Source organism: Tachyglossus aculeatus, chromosome 7 (assembly GCF_015852505.1).
Source record: "Tachyglossus aculeatus isolate mTacAcu1 chromosome 7, mTacAcu1.pri, whole genome shotgun sequence".
Lineage (NCBI taxonomy): Eukaryota > Metazoa > Chordata > Mammalia > Monotremata > Tachyglossidae > Tachyglossus > Tachyglossus aculeatus.
Window position 1 is genome coordinate 50,350,410 of NC_052072.1, and position 20,427 is coordinate 50,370,836.

Below are 20,427 nucleotides of genomic sequence, written 5' to 3' on the forward strand. Positions count from 1 at the left end.
ACTTAGAACAGTGCTTTGCGCACAGTAAGTGCTTAATAAATGCCATCATTTCTATTATTATTTAAGTGTTTACTAACTGAGCACTGGGATAAGATACAAAGTTAATCAGGTTGGACGCTTTCTTGTCCCTCATAGGGCTCACAGCCTTTACCTCCATTTTACAGATGAGGTAACTGAGGCACAGAGAAGCGAGTGACTTGCCCAAGATCGCAAAGCAGACAAGTGGCAGAGCCATAATTAGAACCCAGGTCCTTCTGACTCCTAGGCCTGTGCTGTATCCACTAAGCGCATGTTGCCTCTATGGCTAACAATACTGGCAATCAATGAAGACTCAGTGACCTGAAAGTGCACAGCAAAATATGAATAACAGTAATAAGTTACAGTAGTGAGTTGAAATGTACAACACTGCAACTATTAAAAGGGTTCTTTGAAAAAGTGTAATCTACCAAAGTTCCATAGCTGCCAAAATATTCTTCATCTTGCCATGTATCTTCAATATCACATTCCTCTAAAGTCTTCTTAATATGATTAGCTGGAATATATCCGTGACAACCTTCGTGTTCGCCCCACCACCAATCACTGGTAATGTGTCTCAGGATACATATCTTATCTCCTCTCAAAAAGCTGAGCTGTAAAAATCCCAAACCAAAACAGGTTACTGGCAAGGGAGGCAACACAAAACATAATCATTAAAATTTCTGAAACACTGTTAAGTAATAAATTCCACCTGTTACATGTGTTCAAATAGCAGCTTCTAAATATGGCTAGGGATTAATCCTGGAATTCAAGAATTTGTGGGATCTGTTGAGATTAATTTTCTCCCAGAGACTCTGGTACAGAAGTCAGTAACTGTTCCTGAGGCCTATGCTTGAAGGATATGCAGCGTCACTCTCCAGGGTGCATCTTCACTAACCCTGAATGATGAGCATCACCGGTTAGGGATGAAACTGCAGCCGCCGTGGCTTATCTAATGTTGTCAGGACAGCAGCTTCCCATAAGCGTGGCTGAACTATGCCACCCCACACCTCTTTGTTCAGTAGTGCCTAGGCCCAAAGCCAATGGCAGTTGGGAATGCCTTGTGTCTCTCATGTTTAGCTCAGGCTTGAGAGGCTTGTGCCCAAATCTGTCTCCTTCCTGCCTGGGTCACAATTTTTGTGTCTAACTGCAAGGCAAAACGGGGCCTCTTGTGTTGGCAGGCCTCCCCTCCTTTCTCCACATCTCCTGTTCTTTCTTCCCACTGCCTCCACAAACTTCCCATCACCCAGCCCCTCACATCTACCCCTTTGTATCCCCAAACCTCCTCGTCCACCACCTTCCCTTCCTATAACTCCATTCCATCTTGGCCTTTGGAACCCTTTGCTCCATCACGGGCAACGCTCTTTCATCACTGTCATATGTCTGACCTGCTCACCTTCTCCTCCTTGCTATAACCTAGACAACTTGTCTCCCCTGATGCTCTCTCTCAAAGAGGTTGCATCTTCTTCCACTCTAATTCATGGGAAAAGGGAGACGAGATACATTGCTCTTCATTTCCCAATGTCATTTTCACTTTCTTGCTCCCTTCTTCTTTGAATCCCACACTTCTTGTCTTCATCACCATCTACAACTACTAATCACTGTTATCTCTTACCCTCTTGGTTCCACGCCTGCAATTCTAATTTTGACACAGATCTCATCTTTCTACTCTGGCTTCTTTCTCCTCCTCTAATCCTTGGTGACCTCCATGTTGGCGATTCATCTAACCTCCTCGTCCCCTCTTTCATCTCTGGCACAACTGACGCCCCAGCCCTGGGTCACCCCCAAGAGTCCACTTCCTCTGCTGCTGCATCTACACAGTGGAATGCAGCCAGTGCAAATCAAGGCACTGGGCCACCTTCTGCCATTACACCATCACTGTATTACTATTACTCAGCTCTCTCTTCAACAACTCATTTTTCCTCATTCATTGAATCCCAAGTACACAACCCTCACCAACTCTTTCAAACTTTTAACTCCCTCTTGAAGTCCCCAGTGTCCACCCCACCACCCTCATTAGCCCCTGATGACCTTGCTCACTACTCTGTTGGCAAAACTGAGACCACCAAACATAAACTTCCCCAAGTTTCCCTTTCACCCCCTCATTTTTCCTCCTACTTCTCATCAAAGGGTCTCCTGCTTACTTTCAAAATCCATCCCCTTTACTGGCACCATTGACCATGACCCCTTTCTCTTCCGAAAAGTTGCTTCATCTCTTCTCCCTTCCCTCACGGCAATCTTTAATCTCTCACTCTCTGCTGTCTACCAACCCCCACCTGTTAAAATGGTATTTGTTAAGTGCTTACTACGTTTCACTGTTCTACGCACTGGGGTAGATATACGATAATCGGGTTGGAAACAATCCCCATCCCACATAGGGCTCACAGTTTATTCCCTGAAACAAAATCACAACTAATTCATTCATGAAAATGACTTTTTTAAGTTTCATTACATTAGCAGAACTATTAAATCATAGCTTACAAATTCATGTTAAAAGAAGTCAGCATTTTCAGACACAGATACAATACAGAAATTCTAAGTGTCCCATATTCAATTAGTAGATGCAGAAATGTTTCAACTGCCAGAGATTTCAATCATTTGCTTTTTGGTTTGTTTTTTGAGGTACTTGTTATGCGCATACTATGTGCCAGGCACTGTACTAAGTGCTGGGGTAGATACAAGTTAACTGGGCTGGAACACAGTCACTGTCCCAATAGGGCTCCCAGTCTTAATCCCCCTTTTACAGATGAGGTAACTGAGGCCCAGAGAAGTGATGTGACTTACCGAACGTCACACAGCAGACAAGTGGCAAAGATGGGATTAGAAGCCAGGTCCTTCTGCCTCTCAGGCCCGTGCTCTAATCACTAGGCCACGATGCTTCTCATGTTAAATATATGTTAATGTATTTCTAAAATAAGAAGCAAATGGTACTCTATAGGCAAAGCATAGAGGCACAACAGGTATTGGTATTATTAGCGGGTACTGGGCTTGTAAATTTTACAGAGCTTGTGGGCACAGAATCTACCCTGCTGCTGTGGCTGCCAAACAAAGGCTACACATACACTCAGGTGAAGAGGTAAAGGTTGGAAAGGGCAGTGGGAGCTCTTTTCTTCTCTATGCCTAGGGAATGTACATTCCTCATGGTGGGAGGGAAGAGCTGAGCAATTTATGAAAGAGGGGTGACCCAGGATTTCACATTCTCACATAATTACCTGAGTTTCATCCATAGCAGAATAGTTGGCAATGGCCACGAACTCTTCGCATTCTGAACTCTCTTTGAGGCTTTCTTCGGTTTCTTCCTTATTCTGCATAAAATCCACATTATAAAGTGAAGAATCATATACATGACGGTACTAGACTATGGATATTCTCACCTCTGGGAATCTCAGATAAATTAGCGTCTTTGATGGTTTATCATTTGATTGTTTCTTGATGCTTGCGTAGAACAATTACTCAGACACACTTTAAGTTCCCTAAAAATGCCTTTTGCCTTGTGGATCAACCAATTTTCTACTTGGGTGTCAGCTCTTTCACTTTCTCCTTCACTCTTCTCTTCCTCTTACTTCTCTCTCACTCTAGCCATTTATCAATAAGAGCCAAAAGTAGAAGCAGAGAGTTCAATAGTTTGCTGAGATAGCGACTGAGTTTTCTTCCTGCACTATCATCAGTAACCTTCCTGTCCTGCTTCTTTACTTCTCCTAACTACAGGGCAAATAAAAAGTAACCGAGACCCTACTCATTTATTATATGATTACTATTATTGTGGAACCCTGCCGTGCTCGGTTTTGACACACAGAATAAAAAGACCAATTTTCATTCATCCATTCAATCGTATTTATTGAGTGCTTACTGTGTGCAGAGCACTGTACTAGGTGCCCTGTGACCCTCTCCCACACCCTATACAGACAGTTTCCCCTCTAGGTTTGTTAGATAAAGACTATGATGCTTAGCATCTTTTCTTGGTGGCTATATAAAATAATGACTGCATTTTATTATACCAAGAGACACACTTATAAGCCCTAAAAATGCCCTAAATCTCACTGACCAACAAATTTGCTACTTTAGTGTCAGCTCTTTCATTTTTCTTTCTTTCTTCCTTTTACTCCTCTCCAATTCCAGCCACACACTGAACAGAGACAAAAATGAAAGTAGAAAGTTTGCTGAGACAGTGGCGGGGATTTCTTCCTGCACTGGCATCTATGGTCTTCTCCTCCTCCTCTTCTACTTCCCCTTTCATTCCAACAACCACAAGGTAAGGAAAAAGTCATAAAAAAAATCCCTGGTTTTTTTTATATCTTATTTATTGAGTGCTTACTGTGTGCAGAGTACTGTACTAAGCGCTTAGGGGAGTGCACTGCAACAGGGTTGGTAGACACGCTCCCTGCCCACAACTAGCTTACTGTCTGCAGGGGGAAACTAATCAACTAGATCAGTGCGTAGTATCTGGGTGCTATTATTGGGGTACCTAGTAGCGTACTGCCCTGTTTTAGCACCCAAGGTAAGGAGACCAGTTTTGAGGTTTCCCCATCCTCACCCTCTAGCTACTTGGCTAAAATGTGTAATCATCATCATCATAATAATTTTTTTTTGTTAAGAGCCTACTCTGAGCCAAGCACTGTACTGTACTAAGTGCTGGAGTATGTAATTAGGTCAGACACAATCTCTGTCCCTCATGGGGCTTACTGCTTAAATAGGAGGGAGAACAAATATTTAATCACCCTTTAAAAGCAGAGGAAATTGAGGCACACAGAAGTCAAGTGGCTCGCCCAGTGGCAGGCAAATGGCAGAGCTGGAAAACAACGCACATACAATATCACATGCCTCACCCACTGATATTGCACCCCACTTTCTCTAAGCACACCCTCTCTGGGGGTCCCACAACACCTGCTCAGTTTGGGAGAGGAAAGAAAAAAAAATCAATATTTACTGAGCACTTAACTGCAGGCAGAGTACTCTTCTAAGGACTTGGGAGGGTACACTGTAACAGGCTTCACAGACAGCCAATTTGCGAGGACTAGAGTAAAAGGGGTGTTCAGGAGGAAAGGCAAAACAGAAAGGCAGAAAGAAAAGAAGACTCTCTCTCTTGCCTATCCTGAGCTGATGCACGTTGGTTCCAAGGATTGTCAGTTCAGACAAAGAAAAAGTTCCATGTGGAGGCCTATCAAGAGGAAAAGGGCAGAGAAGCAGTGGGCATGGCCTAGTGGACACAGCACGGGCCTCGGACACAGAAGGACCTGGGGCAAGTCACTTAACGTGTCTGTGCCTCTGTTACCTCATCTATAAAATGGGGATTAAGACTATGAGCCCCATGTGGGACAGGGACTGTGTCCAACCTGATTAGCTTGTAGCTACCCTAGCGCTTAGCACAGCACCCAGCACATTAAGTGCGTAACAAATGCCATTAAAAAACGGCTATATTAACTATATGTTGAATACACAGGCAATCCCTCTACACTTTTGAATTATCTTTTGAATAATTCTTGGGACTCATCTCACTGCCTCAAAGACAAGTAGAACAGCAACCCCGAGTGAAGCAAAGCTGGGTACCATGGGGCTTTCTCTTCACCTCTCCTTTGCCACGTCAGACTGATATTGTGGTACATTCTCATAGTGATCATTTTGATTATTTCAAAGACCTCTGTCCTCAGCCATGCTATAACATGGGGGTTGCATTTTTGCAAAAGCCCACGTTAAGGAAAGTTAGCATTATACTACTCACTACATGACTGATGTGGCAACCATTTCTTCTGAAAATACATCACACAGTACCCTGGAGGAGGCATTTAGCTGGAAAAATGTTCCTTGAATCTCGTGTTGCTTTCTAGCCAAAAATGTGCACTACAACAGAACTTCCCAGTACTACCTTCCTTAAATAATAATAATAATGATGGCATTTATTAAGCGATTACTATGTGCAAAGCACTGTTCTAAGCGCTGGGGTAGATACAAGGTAATCAGGTTGTCCCTCGTAGGGCTCACATTCTTAATCCCCATTTTACAGATGAGGTAACAGACACAGAGAAGTTAAGTGACTTGCCAAAAGTCACACAGCCGATCAGTGGTGGAGCTGGGATTATAACCCATGACTTATGACTCCTAAACCCACACTCTTTCCACTAAGCCACGCTGCTTCCTTGATACTGGGAGCCCTCTCTGTCACCTAAGCGCCACAGTTTTTGGTTTGTTGTTTTTTTTTAAATAGTATTTTTTAAGCGCTTATTATATACCAGGCATTGTACTAAGCGGCTGGGGAAGATAAAAGCTAATGAGGCTGAACACAGTCCATGTCCCACATTCATTCAATCATATTTACTGAGCGCTGTGTGCAGAGCACTGTACTAAGCGCTTGGGAAGTACAAGTTGGCAACATATAGAGATGGTCCCTACCCAACAACAGGCTGACGGTCTTAATCCCCACTTTACAGATGAGGTAACTGAGGAACAAAGAAGTAAAGTGACTTGCCCAAGGTCACAGAGCAGACAAATGGCGGAGCCGGGATTAGAACCCAGGTCCTTCTGACTCTCAGGCCCATCTTTTATCCACTAAGCCATACTGCCTTCTTGGCGGCAGGGTGCCATATCACTCTGGCTGATGCTACTGTCTCCCCATTTCCAGCTGTGATACCATGTTGTCTGAAGCACAGTTCGGACACTTCCTCAGTGGCAACAGAAGGACACACAGATGGAATAAATACTAAATATATAGAGAAAGACCTGGAACTCGGCTGGTAGATAAAAATGTCACCACTCCACTGGTCCAACCACTTGTCATGTCTCGGCTTTACTGCAGCAGCCTCCTCAAAGACCACCGGGCCCCAGTCCATATTTCATTCCGCTGTCTGGATTATTTTTCTAAAACACTGTTGTATGCACATCTTCCCGTTCCTCAAAACCCTCAATGATTATCTATTCCTCTCTGCATCAAGTAGAAACTCCTGACCAACTGGCTTATCAAGGCACGATTGCATTCGTCCCCCCCTACTTATCCTCATGTCTCTCCTACTATATCGCAGATCACTCACTTGGCTCCTCTCAAGCCAACCTACTTACTACACCTCATTCTTATCTCTCTCACCACCAACCTTGCATTCATGCTGCCCTCCTGCCTGGAGCTCTCTCCCGACTTCATATCCACAGACTTCTGCTATTCCCATCTTCATAGCTCTCTCCCACATAATCACATTTATCTTCCATTACCACCCAGCTCACTCATTTCACTCCTCTAGCACTAACTCACTTACTGTACCTCGATCTCAACTTTCTCACCAACAAACCCCTAGCCCACGTCCTCCCTCTTGCTTAAAACTCCCTCCCCTTCATATCTGATAGACCACAACTCTCCCCAACTTCAAAACACTATTAAAATCAGGCCTCCTCCAAGAAGCCTTCCCTGAGTAACCTCTCATGTCCTCGCACTTTCCCTTCTGCAGCACCTATGCACACTTTGATATTCAAGCAACCCTTAATAAAACTTGAGTGCTGCTTCTGCTATCTGTGGTTTAAATGTCTGTCTTGCCCACTAGACTGTAAATAATAATAACAATGGCATTTATTAAGTGCTTACTATGTGCAAAACACTGTTCTAAGCGCTGGGGAAGTTACAAGGTGATCAGGTTGTCCCACTGGGGGGAAATCACAGTTTAAACCTCCATTTTACAGATGAGGTAACTGAGGCACAGAGAAGTTAAATGACTTGCCCAAAGTTCCACAGCTGACAATTGGCGGAGCCGGGATCTGAACCCATGACCTCTTTCTACTGAGCCACGCTGCTTCTAATAAACTCCTTAAAGGCAGGGATCATGTCTACTAATTTTATTGTACTCTCTCAAAACCTTAGAACAGCTCTCTATACACAGTAGTCAAATAATACCACTTATTGACTGACTGCATGATTCTGAAATCACATCTCCTCCAAGATGTGATTATTTCACCCTAATCCCTTATCCTGCCACTTCGGCACTTCTGCATCACCTACACAGTTGGGTACTCATACCTTCATACCCCACTGCACTCAGGTCCCCTTTTCAGTGCTTAGAACAGTGCTTGGCACATAGTAAGCACTTAGTAAATACCATCATTATTATTATTATACAATATCACTGCCCCCTGTCAATAATGTATTTTAATGTCTGCCTCCTCTGTTTTACTGTAAGGTCCTTGAGGATAAGAATCATGCCTACAACTATTATTGTACTCTCCCAAGTGTTTAGTACAGGGCTCTGCTCAATACATACTATTAATTGATTTCTGACTCTGCATGTGTGTTTGTGTGTACATGAATGTGCAAATGAAAGAGGAATAGGGCAAGAGGAAGAAAACGCAGAAAGAAGAAAAAAGAGGGAACCTGAAGGTGCATGGTAAGGAGATGAATCAGCCAAGGAAAATATAAAATGTGGCCATTTCTGACTGATAAATTGGCTAAAGAGTCAACAACGTATCTAGCATGGAAACAATGATCATGGTTAACATTCTCCGAACAGTCTCAACAGAACCACCAATAAATGTAGAGATAAATAACCTTCTCACATCTTAAAAGTAGATATAAATAAAGTTTACCTACTGACCGAAATAGAAAAATATGTGTAGGTCCTTCTAGCAAATAAAAGTTTCTACATTAAATATGAAGGTAAATTCAGTATTAAATATAACTGGCATGAGCAGTTCGCAGTTGAAGGTGTTGGGGAAGTGTTAGATGATACCTGATTCTGCCGTTAAAACACTTCAGCATCCAAATGCACAAAGTACCCTGCTCTATGAAATTTTACACGCTCCCTCTAGGATTCAATGCAAAACGTTGTAGTCAGGTCATTTTAAAGACATATGTTCACATGCAAATATTAAATTACCTGCAATTCACTTGCGCAGTAATTTGAGGTTGACATAGTTACTTCAGGTTCGCCTTCACATTTTGTGTGCTCTGCACTATTGGGCTTCATTTTCTACTTTTTAGAAGAAAAGAAAAAGTTTTGAAATCGAATTATATTGACGGGCCTCATAGTAATAGTAGTGGTTAGTAAAGGCAGTTTTATTTGGTCTTCAACCAAACAAAAAATGTTATAAGAAATAAGAGCTATTTAACATAATATTGCATTCACAATTCTCGAATGATAGAAATACGCAGTTTTCAAGTCATTACCACTAATGCCTATTTTTGTCTCATAATTAGCCGACCATTAAATGAACAGAATCCGCAATCCCAGTTGGTTGGTCCACTATTAAAGGCAATAAACAAAAAGAAAAAATACAGGTATATCGACTTTTGGCCTTATTCACTCTTAAGCTTTTCAAAATCTATATTAAAGGACATGTGATTTGAGCTATCCACTACTCAACAATGACTACAGATTGCCTCTCAGTTTTGGGTAAACAATCTAAAGAAAAACTTCCAAAAGTTAGGTGAGGACTTTGGGACTTCGCTGTTGATGTTCTTGAGGTTAGTGTTGACTTCGAGACATTCTTATGAACTAATGTTCGTAATGTTCTAATGAACTAATATAAAGTATATGAACTAATGTTCGTAAATACATAAGGAACTTACTCCCTATGGACCACTCGGGGAGTCATTCTTTCAACTGGACATCTTTTGGAAAAATCCACCACCGATTTGTACAGTGCCAAAGTCATTGCTTAATTTCTCTGCCAAAACGCAACCGATGGATCTTATTTCCGCCACGCTTAACCAACGTCCACAACAAAACCGACAAATGACCAAGGGGACACGGGTCAATGCAGGATCCAAATCGATGCCACACTCTCTTCTGAAAATCAGCCTTCTAATTAAGAGTCAGACACCTCATCTGAAAAAATAAAAACTCGAGGCGGCAAAGACTGGAGGATTAAATAAAGCTCGGGGTTGCAACATTTCGATTCCATCCTCGTTTGGATGATTTATTTCTAAGGGGTTTTGGAGGAGTCACTTAGGGTTCCAATCCCAGCTCCGCCACCTGTCTGCTGTGTGACCTTGGGCAAGCCACTTAACTTCTCTGTGCCTCAGTTACCTCGTCTGTAAAATGGGGATTAAGACAGTGAGCCCCAGGTGGGACAACCTGATTACCCTGTATCCACCCTAGCACTAAGAACAGTGCATGGCACATAGTAAGCACTTAAATACCAGCATTATCATTGTTATTATTCTCTCATGATTAGCCTAAAGGAGCACAACATTAATCTGCTTTACGGAACATCGGAATGATAATATCCATGATGCATATAACTCTTAAAAAGAAGGGTTAGCATCATATCTAATGGAGCAGTAGCGAAAGTCGGTTTTCAGCGTGTGGAACTGAAAGCGTCTGGTTTGTTCTAATTTGGGTTCTATTCCTGGCTCTGCCACTTGCCTGCTGTGTGACTTTGGGCAAGTCACTTAATTTCTCTGGGCCTCAGTTCCCTCATCTGTCAAATGGGGATGAAGACTGTGGGACACGTGGGACGGCCTGATCACCTTGTACAATAATAATAATAATGATAATAATGATGGTATTTGTTAAACACTTACCATGTGCCAAGAACTCTTATAAGCGCTGGGGTAGAGACAGAGTAATCGGGTTGTTCCACTTGGGGCTCACCGTTTTAATTCCCATTTTCCAGATGAGGGAAATGAGGCCCAGAAAAATGACTTGCCCAAAGTCACCCGGCTGATAAGTGGCAGAGGCGGGATTAGAACCCACAACCTCCTAAAGAGAAGCAGCGTAGCTCAGTGGAAAGAGCCCGGGCTTTGGAGTCAGAGGTCATGGGTTCAGACTGCAGCTCCGCCAATTGTCAGCTGTGGGACTTTGGGCAAGTCACTTCACTTCTCTGGGCCTCAGTTCCCTCATCTGTAAAACGGGGATTAAGACTGTGAGCCTCCCCTGTGGAGCAACCTGATCACCCCGTGTGACTTTGGGCAAATCACTTCACTTCTCTGGGCCTCAATTCCCTCATCTGTAAAATGGGGATTAAGACTGTGAGCCTCATGTGGGACAACCTGATTACCTTGTAACCTCCCCAGTGCTTAGAACAGTGCTTTGCACATAGTAAGCACTTAAAACAAATGCCATTATTATTTTTAACCTCCTCAGCGCTTAGAACAGTGATCTGCACATAGTAAGCACTTAAAATAAATGCCATCATTATTATTATTAACCTCCCCAGCACTTAGAACAGCGCTTTGCACATAGTAAGAGCTTACAATAAATATCATTATTATTATTATTCAACTCCCCAGTGCTTAGAACAGTGCTTTGTACATAGTAAGTGCTTAAAATAAATGCTATTATTATTATTAACCTCCCCAGCGCTTAGAACAGTGCTTTGCACATAGTAAGCGCTTAATAAGTGCCCTCATCATTATTATTAAACCCGGGCTCTTTCCACCAAGCCACGCTGCCCCTCGCTTCCCACACTGCTTGTATCCCCCCAAGCGCTTAGAACAGTGCTTTGCACACAGTAAGCACTTAATAAATGCCCTGATCATCAGTATTATTATTAAACCCGGGCTCTATCCACCGAGCCACGCTGCCTCTCACTTCCCACCCTGCTTATCACCTCCCAGCGCTTAGAACAGTGCTTGGCACATAGTAAGAGCTTAAAATAAATGCCATTATTATTAACCTCCCCAGCGCTTAGAACAGTGCTTTGCACATAGTAAGCGCTCAATAAATGCCCTCATCATCATTTTTATTATTATTAAACCCAGGCTCTTTCCACCGAGCCACGCTGCCCCTCGCTTCCCACTCTGCTTGTATCCCCACAGAGCTTAGAGCAGTGCTTGGCACATAGTAAGCGCTTAGTAAATGCCCTCATTATCAATCAATCGTATTTATTGAGCGCTTACTGTGTGCAGAACACCGTACTAAGCGCTTGGGAAGTACAAGTTGGCAACATACATCAGTATTATTATATACTATATTATTATATCAGTATTATCAGTATTATTATTAAACCCGGGCTCTTTCCCCCGAGCCACGCTACCTCTCACTTCCCACAGATTGTATCCCCCCCAGCGCTAACAGTGACTTGCACATAGTAAGCGCTTAATAAATGCCCTCATCATCAATATTATTATTATTAAACCCGGGCTCTTTCCACCGAGCCACACTGCCCCTCGCTTCCCACACTGCTTGTATCCCCCCAGCACTTAGAACAGTGCTTTGCACATAGTAAGCGCTTAATAAATGCCCTCATCATCAATATTATTATTATTATTAAACCCGGGCTCTTTCCCCCGAGCCACGCTGCCCCTCGCTTCCCACACTGCTTGTATCCCCCCAGCGCTTAGAACAGTGCTTTGCACATAGTAAGCGCTTAATAAATGCCCTCATCATCAATATTATTATTATTATTATTAAACCCGGGCTTTTTCCACCGAGCAACCTGCCCCTCGCTTCCCACACTGCTTGTATCCCCCCCAGCGCTTAGAACAGTGGTTTGCACATAGTAAGCGCTTAATAAATGCCCTCATCATCATTATTATTATTATTATTATTAAACCCGGGCTCTTTCCACCGAGCCACGCTGCCTCTCGCTTCCCACTCTGCTTGTATCCCCCCAGCGCTTACAGCAGTGCTTGGCACATAGTAAGCGCTTAATAAATGCCCTCATCATCATTATTATTATTATTATTATTATTAAACCCGGGCTCTTTCCACCGAGCCACGCTGCCCCTCGCTTCCCACACTGCTTGTATCCCCCCAGCGCTTACAACAGTGCTTTGCACATAGTAAGAGCTTAAATGCCATCATTATTATTATTATTATTACCCTCCCCAGCGCTTAGAACAGTGCTTTACACATAGTAAGCGCTCAATAAATGCCCTCATCATTATTATTATTATTATTAAACCCGGGCTCTTTCCACCGAGCCACGCTGCCTCTCGCTTCCCACACTGCTTATCACCCCCCAGCGCTTAGAACAGTGCTTGGCACATAGTAAGCGCTTAATAAATGCCCTCATCATCATTATTATTATTATTATTATTAAACCCGGGCTCTTTCCACCGAGCCACAATGCCTCTCGCTTCCCACACTGTTTGTACACCCCCCCATACCCCGCGCTTAGGGCAGTGCTTGGCACACAGGAAGAGCCTAACAGACGCCATGATCGTTGCCCTGTCACTTGTCCTTACCCATGGAGACGCGACTCCAGCTTGGGGCAAGATGACTTCTGCCCCCCAGCCGGGTGGCGGCTGCTTTTTGAGTTCGGGAGGGCCAAGATGGAGAGTTAAAAAAGGCGGCTGGGGCCCGTCCCCGTGGCGGGGAGTAAGGGGTCAGGGGGGAGCAGGGGCCGCCATTGGGGATCACGCGAGCCGCGCCTCAGGCCTCCGCTAGGCCGCAGACGCGCCCTGAGGGGAGGCAACGGCGCGCGGACGGGCGCGCGCCCCGCCCCACGGCGCAGGCGCAGTCCCGCGCGGGCGGGAAACCCGAGAAGACGACAGGCCCCAAGCCTGAGGGAGGGAGGGCAATGGCGGCTCCTCAGGTGGCCCCCTCACTTCTGGTCCCCAATTTTTTCATTCATCCCATCGTATTTATTGAGCGCTTACTCTGTGCAGAGCGCTGGACTAAACGCTTGGGAAGGACAGGTCGGCAGCATCTAGAGACGGCCCCTAGAAGTCGCTTCTCTGGGCCTCAGTTACCTCATCTGTAAAATGGGTCATTCATTCAGTCGTATTTATTGAGTGCTTACTGTGTGCAGAGCACTGGACTAAGCTCTTGGGAGGTACAGGTCGGCAACATCCAGAGACGGCCCCTAGAAGTCACTTCTCTGGGCCTCAGTTACCTCATCTGTAAAATGGGGGATTCATTCATTGTCATATTTATTGAGCGCTTACTGTGGGCAGAGCGCTGGACTAAGTGCTTGGGAAGGACAGGTCGGCAACATCCAGAGACGGCCCCTGGAAGTCACTTCTCTGGGCCTCAGTTACCTCATCTGTAAAATGGGGGATTCATTCATTCATTCCATTGTACTTTAATAATAATAATAATAATGGCATTTATTAAGTGCCTACTATGTGCAAAGCACTGTTCTAAGCGCTGGGGAAGTTACAAGGTGATCAGGTTGTCCCATGGGGGGCTCACAGTCTTTAATCCCCATTTTCCAGATGAGGTAACTGAGGCCCAGAGAAGTGAAGTGATTTATTGAGCGCTTACCGTGTGCAGAGCACTGGACTAAGCGCTTGGGAAGTACAGGTCGGAAGCATCTAGAGACGGCCACTAGAAGTCACTTCTCTGGGCCTCAGTTACCTCATCTGTAAAATGGACTCATTCATTCATTTATTCAATCGTATTTTTGAGCGCTTACTGTGTGCAGAGCACTGGACTAAGCGCTTGGGAAGTACAGGTCGGAAGCATCTAGAGACGGCCCCTAGAAGTCACTTCTCTGGGCCTCAGTTACCTCATCTGTAAAATGGGGGATACATTCATTCATTCAGTCATATTTATTGAGCACTTACTGTGTGCAGAGCACTGGACTAAGCTCTTGGGAGGTACAGGTCGGCAACATCCAGAGACGGCCCCTAGAAGTCACTTCTCTGGGCCTCAGTTACCTCATCTGTAAAATGGGGGATTCATTCATTGTCATATTTATTGAGCGCTTACTGTGGGCAGAGCGCTGGACTAAGCGCTTGGGAAGGACAGGTCGGCAACATCCAGAGACAGCCCCTGGAAATCACTTCTCTGGGCCTCAGTTACCTCATCTGTAAAATGGGGGATTCATTCATTCATTCCATCGTACTTTAATAATAATAATAATAATAATGGCATTTATTAAGTGCTTACTATGTGCAAAGCACTGTTCTAAGCGCTGGGGAAGTTACAAGGTGATCAGGTTGTCCCATGGGGGGCTCACAGTCTTTAATCCCCATTTTCCAGATGAGGTAACTGAGGCCCAGTGAAGTGATTTATTGAGCGCTTACCGTATGCAGAGCGCTGGACTAAGCGCTTGGGAAGTACAGGTCGGCAGCATCTAGAGACGGCCCCTAGAAGTCACTTCTCTGGGCCTCAGTTACCTCATCTGTAAAATGGACTCATTCATTCATTTATTCAATCGTATTTTTGAGCGCTTACTGTGTGCAGAGCACTGGACTAAGCGCTTGGGAAGTACAGGTCGGCAACATCCAGAGACGGCCCCTAGAAGTCACTTCTCTGGGCCTCAGTTACCTCATCTGTAAAATGGGGGATACATTCATTCATTCAATCGTATTTATTGAGCGCTTACTGTGTGCACAGCACCGGACTAAGCGCTTGGGAAATACAGGTCGGCAACATCTAGAGACGGTCCCTAGAAGTCACTTCACTTCTCTGGGCCTCAGTTACCTCATCTGTAAAATGGGGATTAAGACTGTGAGCCCCCCGTGGGACAACCTGATCACCTTGTAACCTCCCCAGCGCTTAGAACAGTGCTTTGCCCATAGTAAGTGCTTTATAAATGCCATTATTATTATTCATTCACTCAATCGTATTTATTGAGCGCTTACTGTGTGCACAGCACTGGACTAAGCGCTTGGGAAGTACAAGTCGGCACATTTAGAGATGGTCCCTACCCAACAACAGGTTCATAGTGGTATTTACTAAGTACTTACTGTGTTCAGAGCATTGTACTAAGCACTTGGGAAAGTACACTACAATAATAAACGTGATATTCCCTGCCCACAATGAGCTAACAGTCCAAAGTGGGGGAGACAGACATCGAAATAAATAAAATTACAGATATGTACATTCATTCACTCATTCATTCAATCGTATTTATTGAGCGCTTACTGTGTGCAGAGCACTGGACTAAGCGCTTGGGAAGTACAAGTCGGCAACAGATAGAGACGGTCCCTACCCAACAACGGGTTCACAGTCTAGAAGGGGGAGACAGACAACAAGAGAAGCAGCGTGGCTCAGTGGAAAGAGCCCGGGCTTGGGAGCCAGAGGTCGTGGGTTCTAATCCCGACTCTTCCACTTGTCAGCTGTGTGACTTTGGGCAAGTCACTTCCCTTCTCTGGGCCTCAGTTACCTCATCTGTAAAATGGGGGTTAAGGCTGTGAGCCCCCCGAGGGACAACCTGAAGACCTTGTGTCCCCCCCAGCGCTTAGAACAGTGCTTGGCACATAGTAAGCACTTAAACGCCATCATCATCGAAACAAAACATGGAGATAGGTGTCAAAATCGTTGGAACAAATAGAATTAAAGCTATATGCGCATCAAGCGCTTAGTACAGTGTCAAGCGCTTAGTACAGTGCTCTGCACATAGTAAGCGCTCAATAAATACGATTGATGATCATTATGGGCGCCCAGCTCGCCCACGCCAAGAGAAAGCCCAGAGCCCGGGGAGTCAGCTGCAGGTCTGCTGGAAATTGTACTTTCCAAGCACTTAGAACAGTGCTCAGCACACAGTAGTAGTCATAATAATAATAATAATAATAATAATAATAATAACAACAACAACGATGATGATGGCATTTCTTAAGCGCTTACTATGTGTCAAGCATTGTTCTAAGCGCTGGCGGTGGGATACAAGATTATCAGGTTGTCCCACATGGGGCTCACCGCCGTAAATCCCCATTTTACAGATGAGGGAACTGAGGCCCAGAGAAGTGAAGTGACTTGCCCAAAGTCACACAGCAGCCAAGCGGTGGAGCCGGGATTAGAATCCACGACCTCTGACTCCCAAGACCGGGCTCTTTCCACTGAGCCACGCTGCTTCTCTGCTTCTTCGTTCATGAATGAATGAATGCTGGGTGACCTTGGGTAAGCCACTTCACTTCTCTGGGCCTCTGTTCCCTCATCTGTCAAATGGGGATTAAGTCTGTGAGCCCTAGTCATTCATTCATTCACCTCCTCCAGGAGGCCTTCCCAGACTGAGCCCCCTCCTTCCTCTCCCCATCCCCCCTGCCTTACCTCCTTCCCCTCCCCACAGCACCTGTATATATGTATATATGTTTGTACGTATTTATTACTCTATTTTATTTGTACATATTTATTCTATTTATTTTATTTTGTTAATATGTTTTGTTTTGTTCTCTGTCTCCCGCTTCTAGACTGAGAGCCCACTGCTGCGTAGGGACCGTCTCTATATGTTGCCAACTTGTACTTCCCAAGCGCTTAGTACAGTGCTCTGCACACGGTAAGCGCTCAATCAATACGATTGAATGAATGAATTCAATTGTATTGATTGAGCGGTTACCGTGTGCAGAGGACTGTACTAAGTGCTTGGAAAGTAAAATTCAGTGACAGATAGACAAAATCCCTAACAGGTCCAACCTAATTTGCTTGTATCCACCCCAGTGCTTAGTACAGTGCCTGGCACATACTAAGTGCTCAGCAAATACTACTGTAGGCAGAATACTGTAAGCGCTCAACAAATACTACTACTGTGTGCAGAATATTGTACTAAGCACTTGGGCGAATGCAATATAACAATAAGCAGATACATTTCCTGCCCAGGACAAGCTTATAATCTAGAGGGGGAGACAGACATTAATATAAATAAATTACAGATACGTTTATAAAGTGCTGGGGTGGGGGGGGGGGGGGAATTGAATAAAGTGAGCAAGCCAGAGTGATGCAGAAGGGACTGGGAGAAGAGGAAAGGAGGGCTTAGTCAGGGAAGGCCTCTTGGAGGAGATGTGCCTTCGATAAGACTTAGAAGCGGGGGAGAAAGTACAATAAAACAGAGTTGGTAGACATGTTCCCTGCCCACAGGGACTCAGCTTTCGGGGTAGAGGAAGTCTTCAGGAGACTCATCATCTCCACCGTGGGGCACAGAGTCCCTCCCCTCCAACGCCCGACAGAAAGCCCACAATTATTAACCTCTGGGATTGGAGATATAGGTTGTGAAAGATGCAGGATGTATAGATTTCTAAAGGAACGGATGGGGACAATGAGGCACAAATGCCTGAACCCATTGGGACCCTAACCAGAGAAACACAGTGGGTAATATAATGGTGGGAGCCTCTAGTTCTTTCTCTCTCTCCCTCCCCTCCTCCCTGCTGCTGGTTGTTCCTTCAAAGGGGGAAATCCAAGCAGGCTTGTTTCTCCCCTTTAACCAGGAGGCCACCTAAGTGGCAAAATAAAATCTTTCAGCAACCCTTCTGTGATAAACTGCCTAGCAAATCCAAGGGCTGGTGATCACTGCTTTAGGCAGAAGAGCTCTTACAGGGCTGAAGTAGAGAGACAAGTCAAAGATAATGCCCAAGTTGTGGCCTTGTGAGACAAGGAGGACCGTGTTCGTGTCAACAGTAATGGGAAAGTAGTGGGGAGAAAAGGGTTTGGGTGGGAAGATGAGAAGTTCAGCTTCGGGCCTGTTGAGTTTGAGGTGTCGGCAGAAAGAAATGTGAAGTTGGAGAGAGGAGAGAGATAGAAGTTGGAGAGCTGGATTTGAGTCAGCCACGTAGAGATGCTAGTTGAAGCTAGGAGACCGGATGAGCTGTATAGTAACAATATCTGCTGCTGGGCAGGAATGTTGATAGTAGTATTAAAGGTAAGGTAATAGTAATAGTACTGGAGCTATGCCATTTGTGGTGAAAGTTTCTGACTAAAGAACCAGCTGGGATGTTCCCAGAGGTGGACAGACCTAGCCAGAATCCTGAAAAACAACTGGCCACGTTTGCTGGCTTAAGTGGGCAGTGAAGACTACACTGGTAACAAGGAAACCCTAAGCCTGACTTCAGAGGAAACTGCCCAGGCATGAAGCCTTGCACATTCCCCAGGTTTCAACCACCGGATTCCGTAACGTGAGGGTCGAGTTCTTGCAAAACCTCGCTTTAAGGGAAACTTACTTTCTAGTATTCACCTATTCTGATGCCACTGGCATAATAGTTACGGTATTTGTTAAGCGCTTACTATGTGCTAGGCGCTGTACTAAGTGCTGGGGTGGATCCAAGCAAATTGGATTGGACATAGTCCCTGTCCCTCATGGGGCCCGCAGTCTTAATCCCCATTTTCCAAACGAGGTAAGTGAGGCCCTGAGAAGTGAACTGACTTGCCCGAGGTCACACAGCAGGCAGAGCCAGAATTAGAACCCAGGTCCTTCTGACTCCCGGGCCTCGCTCTATCCATCATCATCATCAATCGTATTTATTGAGCGCTTACTGTGTGCGGAGCACTGTACTAAGCGCTTGGGAAGTACAAGCTGGCAACATATCCACTAGGCCAAGTGAGAACTCTGTCCCACCCCCAAGATCAAGGGCTTCTCTCAAATGCTCTCCTTCAGACCTGTGTGTCAAACTCTTCAGTCTTAAATCTTGAAACATGCAGTCAAAATATTATTCCATAAAATGTGGATTGCCAGGACAATCCCACCCGCTACATGTGCGGGCCTTCAAGTAGTTTCTTCCAGGAACAAGGAGACTCATATTATGGGAAGAACTCTCACTAGTTCCCTAACAGTATTCTAACCAAAATATGTGTTGTAGTAGAAACTGACACTTCAAGCATAATCAGGACTCCAATGCTACATCCAATCATAGCAGGTAAGTCATTTCCCTCTTCTTCCCCCTCCTTGCCTCTCCCCTTTACTGGTTTCCACTGTTCCCAGTTGCTTTACTGGACTCACCCGGCACCCCAAGGGCCAGATGGTGGAACGGGATGACACAAGTGAGGCAGTGGTCCCTCCTGCCAGAGGGAAAGGGAGAAGAGAGAAAGCTGCTGCAGCCATCTGTACCTCAAAAGATGATCCAACCCCTTCTAGACTGTAAGCTCGTTGTGGGCAGCGACCATGTCTACGAACTCTATTATATTGCATTCTCCCGAGTGCTTAGTACAGTGCCCTGCACACAGTAATCACTCAATAAATACATATCAGGGCTTGCACTATAGCCAGGGCAGATCAATCAATCAATATCATTTACTGAGCGCTTACTCTGTGCAAAGCACTGCACTAAGCGCTTGGAAGAGCATAATGGGGTTAGCTGTCCTTGGGGAGACGAAACAAGAATTAGAAAATCATGAAAATGGATGCTGCAGGCATCTCACCACCCACAAGCTGGCTCTGTTTAGAGAAGGTAGTCTTGGTCCTAAGCTAGCTATATGAAAATATGCATGCAATAATTCACCTCTGGCTTATGACCTTATCTTTAAACCAAAAAGATGCCAGGTGAAAAGGAACTTGAAAGAAATTAACAAATACAACCCTCGGAGTTCTAATTTTCTTATAAACACTTCATATGAAATAAAAAGGCCCAAAAAACATAGTCATGAAAGGTTTAATTGAAACAAATATCTAGGCCAAGGTGCTAAGAGCGGACCCAGAGCTTTCCATCTTAATAAACACCACAGACTGAGACATTTCCTGTCTAATTTTGAGGATGCAGTTTTGCTAGGCACCAGTAGCCCACTAGCAGCAAGTACTATGAAAAACAGCTTTGTTTAGAATGCGCTCTCTATTTATCAACCTTCAGTTCTCTTTTCAAAAATCAAATGAAAGTGAAGAGGGGAAAAAAAAACTTGTTATTTT

At 44.8% G+C, this 20,427-nt stretch overlaps 1 protein-coding gene across 4 annotated transcripts in view; it reads right to left on the bottom strand.

The window, feature by feature from the left end:
- PRMT2 (protein arginine methyltransferase 2) overlaps positions 1 to 13,301 on the bottom strand; it is a 33,817-nt gene extending 20,516 nt beyond the window's left edge. Inside the window, exons 1-4 of one of the 4 annotated variants that reach the window (XM_038749276.1) lie at positions 13,118 to 13,299; positions 8,862 to 8,954; positions 3,228 to 3,320; positions 447 to 629 (exon numbers count right to left, since the gene is read on the bottom strand). In XM_038749276.1, the coding sequence (XP_038605204.1) occupies positions 447 to 629; positions 3,228 to 3,320; positions 8,862 to 8,951 (366 nt within the window). In that variant the 5' untranslated portion in view covers positions 8,952 to 8,954; positions 13,118 to 13,299. Of the gene's footprint in view, positions 1 to 446; positions 630 to 3,227; positions 3,321 to 8,861; positions 8,958 to 9,553; positions 9,618 to 13,117 lie in introns of those variants that run through there. The other 3 variants (XM_038749275.1, XM_038749277.1, XM_038749278.1) reach the window with 3 other exon arrangements.
- Positions 13,302 to 20,427: the final 7,126 nt, after the last annotated feature.